Source organism: Xyrauchen texanus, chromosome 20 (assembly GCF_025860055.1).
Source record: "Xyrauchen texanus isolate HMW12.3.18 chromosome 20, RBS_HiC_50CHRs, whole genome shotgun sequence".
Classification (NCBI taxonomy): Eukaryota; Metazoa; Chordata; class Actinopteri; order Cypriniformes; family Catostomidae; genus Xyrauchen; species Xyrauchen texanus.
Genome location: NC_068295.1, coordinates 34,538,191 through 34,545,832, shown reverse-complemented (window position 1 = coordinate 34,545,832; position 7,642 = coordinate 34,538,191). Strand labels below are relative to the sequence as shown.

General features: G+C 39.0%; 1 protein-coding gene across 1 annotated transcript; it reads right to left on the bottom strand.

Moving 5' to 3' along the window:
* Positions 1-1,598: 1,598 nt before the first annotated feature.
* On the bottom strand, positions 1,599-4,398 carry LOC127661134 (hydroxycarboxylic acid receptor 2-like). The gene is made up of 2 exons (XM_052151715.1): positions 4,284-4,398; positions 1,599-2,885 (listed from the first exon to the last, which is right to left on the bottom strand). Exon 2 carries the CDS (start codon positions 2,853-2,855, stop codon positions 1,875-1,877), a length of 981 nt encoding a protein of 326 aa, XP_052007675.1. The 5' UTR covers positions 2,856-2,885; positions 4,284-4,398; the 3' UTR covers positions 1,599-1,874.
* Positions 4,399-7,642: the final 3,244 nt, after the last annotated feature.

Below are 7,642 nucleotides of genomic sequence, written 5' to 3'. Positions count from 1 at the left end.
AGATTCAAAATATATCGTCTGTGTGCAGAGTGACTGTCTGACTGTGACTAATGCGCACTCTGGTTGTTAATGTGATCCGGCAGCAGACTGACACACACCCAATAACGGCCAATAGAAAAGCAATAGGCTACATTTTTTTTAATGAACGTTCTAGTTAGGACTGTTCATTTTTTATTTAAGGGGCTACTGGAGGAGTTTTGAGATCTATAGTCAAAACAGACTTAGATAAATGTATTTAATTAAATACTACTATTTTTCACAGTCTCATTTTTACTTTAAAACCGGGGTAAAGCAAGGAAAACTAAAATTTACCTCAACAAGGCGGGATAATGAATGACTTTAGTCTCATTCGTGGAGGTGGAAAAACAAGTTCTTTGTGAAATGCAAGATTTATTGTATTAAAATTTAAATGCAAAACAAAAGGTATGAGTCTGCTGTTTTTGTCAATTTTAAGTTTTAATTTAAAATGTTTGCGATTTTAATATAAATACATGGTTAAATATTTTTCCACTTAATTGCTCGAGCAAATTAATATATACATCTGTATAGAAGTAATGCATTGAATACGTTGATTAAATTGGGTTTTAACGTGAATACGTCTATTAAAGAGTGTATATGTGTACAAACAGAATCGCAATGCTGACAAAACTTTTTTTTTAAATAAAAGTTGCTGATAACTTCTGGATTTGAAATAAAAAAAATAGTGAGTATGCCTATGTGTTTCTGGTACAGTACAGCCGCGGATCAGTTAGCCTACAAAGTAACGCAGCATATGTGAAAGCATCTCGCGCTGCTCATGCACCGCATACAGTGCACTGCACACTGCTTTCTCATCGCTGCACTTTCATTTTCAGCTGCAGTTCTGGCGCCTCGATCAGTCCCCGAAAACTCGACGTACATTCACATCATATGTTAATGCAGCGGTAGAGTTACACTCACAGGACACTGCACTTATTCGCAATCACAAAAGTTCATTGTTTGCTCGTGCTTTAAAGCTCTGCCAGGTAAACATTTCATTGGCGTTCTGTTCTGACATAATGCACTTTTTCTGAGCGCGTACGCCGAGCTCACGCAAGCACTGTGAAACAGCGCCAAAACTGGATTTTTGTTGTGTCAGACCTCACTCATCTGCTAGCGATGGAAAAATATGCACAAAACAATCCACTTTTAAATTGTAATTTATCATCAGATGGACAGATTATTTCTCAAATTCTCAGGGGAGGCAGAGCTTATCCTAGGGGAGGCACTGCCTCCCCCAGCCTCCCCCTAGACACGCCCCTGTTTCAAACCAATAGTGAATTTTGGTCCAGCTGCATTATGTTGAAACATACTGTACATCAATATTTATTATGAATTATAATGAAAATTTACCCCATGTTTACTAAACATTTTTGTACACTTGCACACTATAGATAAGGTATTAAGTAAATTATCTTTAAAAGGAAAATATTCCTAAAATGTAAAACAAAATCACTATATCCCAACTTTAGTTTTTTTCATATTCATTCTTGTATGGCATTATTTTTTGTATTAATCTTTTATCATATATCAACTTGAAATCAGACAATATATTTAGAATTCTGTGTTATATAAAAATTATTTATTACTGTGTATGTATGTACTGTGTGTATAATGAATATCTACCAAAAAGATAACTTGACAAAATGAATAATGTCTGAATTAAAGGGCAAGTGTGCAATATATGTGCAACTAAATAGAATTGCAAAAATAATGACTATCCCTATCTGGCATCGGTCAAACTAACAGTCCCCGTCTCAAATTCATTTCTTTGGTTGAATGACCTTCTTCAACATTAATAAGTATGCACTGCCCAATTTACAGTACATTTTATTTTCCCAATCATAAATCCATTCTCAGTCACTTCCATTTTGCATGCTGCCCTGTCGACTGGGTTTTAGCTGCACGATTCTAGTCCGGTTTAGCGCTTGTTTCAAATAATTGCGTAACATAGAACTGGAGAAGCAGTAGATGACTGGATCCAGAGTACTGTTCAGATAGGAGAAAGCTATGGACATCGAAAACAATTCACCGGTCAGATGGTAAGCATTGCAGTAGTCCTTTCCAAGAGATTTAAAATAGAGCGCAGTCAGCCCTGTGCCAATCCCAGGAAAGAAACAGAGGACGAAAACCCCAACAATCACTAGGACAGTCCGAATAGCCCTTTGCCCTCTTTTGTCCCTGTTCATCTTGCGTGAACGCAGGATAGAGGCAATGCGTATGGAGCAGAAGACCAGGAGCACCAAAGGCAAAAAGAAATCTATAGTAAATATGACATAATACATGCAGATTCCTAGTGGTGGTTTCTCATAGTTGCTGAAACTCCTACAAAAGGAGATGTTTTCCTCAGACTTGCTATGAAGATTGCTAGCCAGCAACGGCATCCTCAGAGATATCACAACTACCCAGATGAAGCAGACGACCCAACCTGCCTGTTTTGAGGACATGTGATTGATTCTGTGATGCGGATGGACCACTTTAAAGTAGCGGTCAACTGCCACAGTGGTCATGAAAGCAATGCTAGAGGAACGGTTTACCGCTAGCATGAATAGGTTGATCCGACACCAAGCATCTCCAAATATCCACTTCTCACCACGCCAGTAGTTGTCGATACGAAAGGGTAGGTTCAAGAGAAGCAGAAAATCAGACAAAACCAGGTTGAAGAGGAAAATGATGTTGGGACTCCAACGCTGCATGTTTTGGCAAAAGAATGTTAGTGCCATGACATTGCCAGGCAGGCCGAGTAACAGCTCAATGATAAGTACAGGAGGAAGGACCGAGGCCACCAGCCCCTGGGTTGAGGGTCCGCAGTGATAATCTGTGGCATTGAATGTCATGGTAGATCAGTCTGATCTGCTACGGAGTTTCTGAAAACATAGTTAAGAGTTCAGTGTTAACACCCAATTGCTGTTTAATTTTATTTTGCTGAAACAAGAGTTCATGTGCAATACCGTTTGCAGTATATGAGGAAATGATGAAATCAGCCTTGCTGTTCAGTGTAAAAAGTAGCTTGCTGAAGTAACAATTTTAGGCTAACAGTACTTCTAAATTAATCATTTATAATTACGGGAAGACAAACACTTCAAAAGAGTTACAGAAATACCCAACAAAACTCCACAGAATTGACCAAATATCTGCAAAACCAGCTGAATTGTGCTAAAGGATCATTCACATTAACTATTGCACAGCAAAATTCCATGGGTGAAATAAAGTCATCTCAATGGGAATCTGCACGATCAGTAAATTTGCCTGTTGGACTTCCGGTGTGCAAATACATTTTCCAAGGCAGATTTTCCAGTGGGGTTCATCTTTGGTGTATAAAGCCCAGGCTTTCACTGATTTTAATTTGTACTTGATGTTTAGATTGAAAAGCTTTCTAATTGCTGCTTAAGCATGTAATTAGATTTCAAGAGTCTTCAGTGCTGTTTTTACAACATCAGGTCAGTTTAATATGGTTTATAGAATGTATGGTATGGAAGTAGAGAAGTTTGGGTAGAATTGGAACTAGAAATTGGTCCCACCACACTTTGCATTAGGTTGTAAAGGTTTTGTGGTTTTCGCTGCTCAGATAAAAATGGTCCATGTCGAGTTATACCAATTTGCAAGTAAACAGACCTGCTCGTTCATACAAATTAAAAAACATTTTCTGTCTGGTGTACATACTGTAAAGATACACTCCTGACACAGAAAGTTATTTTGATTTCTATTATTGTACTGAATTGATCTAGATCCTCTCTAGAATGATGCCAGTCACATTTATGGAATGTGTATGCCTATTTGAGGTAAAACAAAGGGACACAGCTTCAATAACATGATGGGGCTTTACAAACATATTATCATAATTTGTAGGAAAATGAGAAGTTAATTTTAACCTTTTTTTAAAAAAATAAATAATAATAATTTAAAATAAAATCTACACATCCATTATTGGATCTCTGTCACCTAAAAATAAATACAGTACAGTACATCTCAACACAACACAAGGGCAAATATTAACAGTATTAGAAAAGTAAGACCAACTTCAGTTTTTACACATGTAGGCCTATATATGTGCTCTAATAGTAGATTGGGGATGAGGAAGACAGGATGCAGGTTAACCGCTAAGTACGTTACGTTTGTATGTCATTGCAGCAAAAACAGAATTACAAATATGTAAAGGTGCTCATGTCTCAGCATACACAACAACCATTGCTTCTATACACCAAGCACAATCTTATTATAAATATTTCACAACATATCTGTAAGAAAACGTTTTCATGACTTACCTGAGTTGCTGATAGTCTGCTGATTGAAGCTCATTGAGAGTGTGAAGAAAGATGCCTCAGCGTAATGTTCTGGTCTGAGGGAAACAGCCGCCCAGAACTTGACTCAAAGCAGGCTTCCTCTGTTTTCGTCATAATGACATCATAAGGGTCATAAGGGTTAAGTCTTAAGTCAAGTTAAGTCAATTCTGATGCATCCTGCAATATCTTCAAACTTGCTGCAATCTCTCTCTTTATCAATCAAATTGTATGCCTGAATAATCCTCTGACTAACTTTGGGGTTTCCCCACTTAATCAGTGTATAAAAAAATATAACACCTGACATCAAATAACAGTTTGACTTTCTAAATTTCTTAAAAGAATTCTGTGTTAACTGTCAACTATCATTGTTAATTCCCTAGAAATAACCAGAAACATATGCAGGTATCTAACATGTCTGATCATGCCATATCAAGCAACTTCCATCATTTATTTTTAAGCAAGAATACATTATCAGATTAAAATGTGAACCCAAAGTGAAACTTCTTGAGAACTCAGGAAATCTGCAAAAAACAAACAAAGAAAAACATGCAGGTTCATGTTGAATGGAATGACTGTGTGGTTATTCACACTTTTCAGAATTTGTTAAAGGAAAAGTTCACTAGGGTGACCATATTCTGGTTTTCCAAAAAGAGCACACCATTGTGTGCGTGTGTGTGTGGTTGGGGGGGTTCAAAACAGTGTTACAATGAATGCAAACTTTATTAAAGTGAAAAAGACACTCTATTAGCATAAATGTGCATGTACTAAAATAAAATATTTGATGCCATTAGTGTACCTTCATTTAATATTACTATTATTTTGAATGGCCATGGAAAATGAAGCAATGTGATAATAATTTTACCTGGTCAGAAAAAGTAGTCCGTTAATTAACCTAATGAACTTTCACCTTTGGCTGACCCTTTATGCTTTTCAGAGCTAATGTGTGCTTCTAAATCACTTGCACCTTTATTAGCAACTGATACATAAGTGCCAGCTTTACATGTCATACATTCTGCTTCCTAATTTTTGGGGAAAACTTCTGTAAATTTGCACTTTTCTTTGGGCATTGTTTCCACTCAGCTGTCATTTGCTGCTACTGTCAAGCAACTGTGTAATGCCAAACACAACAGCACTTTGTGCATTCGCGGAGATATTGACAGGCAGGAATTTGGCCAATAGTTGCTGCAAGCCTCTTATAATTGACCAATTGGTGTGCGAGAAGGCGGGACTTACAAAGAGGGGTTAAAGCAATGCAAACATGTGCACACTCACAATAAAGTATTAGACCAGATGCACATCATAATGCAACTATCCTGGACATTTTATCAAATTTAGAAAACGCATAAAGAGGTCATGTCCGGGAAAAAGAGGACGTATGGACAAAAATGAAAATTTGCTGATTATTTACCCTCAGGTAAAGTTTCTTTCTTCATCAAAACAGAATTTAAGATTTTTAGGATTTCATTTCAGGCCTCCTGCTTAAAACAATGCAAGTGAATGCACTACATTTTTTGACGTTCCAAAATGCAAATTTAGGGTGCATCAAAATAATCCACATGGCTCTAGTCAACAAATAATGTTTTTATGAACCCAAACGACTGATTATTTTTAGAAACAAAACAATACTTACATACTTTTTAACTACAAATTCCGTACTTTGTCTTTGCTGTAGATTTGTATTTGTATAAGTATATTGTTCAAAATGGTCATTTGGTTTGTGTATCCTGGATGCTTCAATCTTCAGAAACCCCCCAAAAAATGCATGCCCAGAAAAATATTGACTTTAGTCGATTGCCTATACATGATCATGAGCGATTGAAGCTCTGGCTTATCGCACTGAACCTTGATATCAGTACACCCCTACATTCTCTCAAATATTGGAGAGTGTGCAGTGAACATTTACCCCTGAGGATTTCAGACCATCGAAAGAAACAAAGGGTCGAGATTGTGTGAAACACGTGTGCAAAATGTGTCATATAGCCTATATATTTCTATATTGTAGCTATAGTAACAAACAAAACATGATACTTACTCTATTGATAGGGTGCCATAAGGTCCTTCTGGCCTTGGACGGTGCTTCCAGTTGAAAACACCTGAAAACCATTATGTTCGGTAATGCAGCTAGGACTAGGAGTGTTTTCACCGGCTGCCTCGCTAATTGTTTCCAAATGTGGGATTGCTATGGTCCAATCATGGCAGCACAGGCTCTCTGCCTCTGTTGGCATTGGTTGGCATTTACGACATCTCCTTAGATATCTGCCTCCACCGCAGCTGCAGCCTCCTCCATCTCCCTCAGTTCCTCATCGTGTATTCGGGCCAAATAGGTAGAGCTGGGCGAAAAACTCCATCTCCTCTTCTCTTCTAAAATCAAAATGCTTCGACATCGTGTTTGAAATTGTTTTGGTTTGTGAACGGCGCTTGTTCTGTGCAAGTTTCTCTTGTAAACAATGACGTGCTTCCAACTTCCTCCTCCACGTGACGGGTGACCTTACCAACAAGCTTACATCATCCCTCTCATGAGCGTGTGTCACAGAGATGTGCAGAAGAGAACATTAGTAGTTAAAAAGTATATAAATATTGTTTTGTTTCTAAAAATAATCAATCATTTGGGTTCAGAAGAACTTTATTTGTCGTGTGGATTATATTGATGCACTGTAAATATGCATTTTGGGCCATCAAAGAATTTTTGATGCACTGCAGACTTTGCCACTGGGCACTTCCGGAGGAATAAACTAAAAGTATTTTCTAAAAGAGTATAAATCCTAAAAGAGTATATTCTAAAAGAGCGCCACAACGTTGCTGTCATGGATTGCCTTCGTAAGAAAGCAAGCCACCCCAGTGTTTCCCCGCCTCGGTCCTTCTACCTTCAGGTTTGAGGCCAGCGTGGCTAGCACTGGGGGCGATTTGGGGACCTCAATGGGACTACCTCTACTGGGTAAATCACCATGGACGTTCCATTCCCCAGCACGCTCGTTTGCCCCGATCAGGCTTCCGGATGAGTGTGCCGGCTCGTCTCAGGGCAAGTTCGACCTCTTGATGGGGCCCGCAAAGGTGATGAGCTCTCCAGCGCAACATCGGAGAGTGGGCTTGTCAAGTCATACGCGGAAACCTCGGCTGGGATTGCCCCTTCGGGTGCGGTCACCCAGTCACAGGCTGATGTGGAAAAGACGGACATGCTTTCCTGGGCAGCCGTGAGCGTCGGGCTAGAGTGGAACCCTACGCTCTCCCCTGAACCCTGGCGCCTCGATGATTGGTCCCTGGGCCCGCGGCGCCGCTCACAGCCACGCCCCGAAAGTTCCTTTCTTCCTGGAAGTGCATGAGAAGCTGACAAGATCATGGAT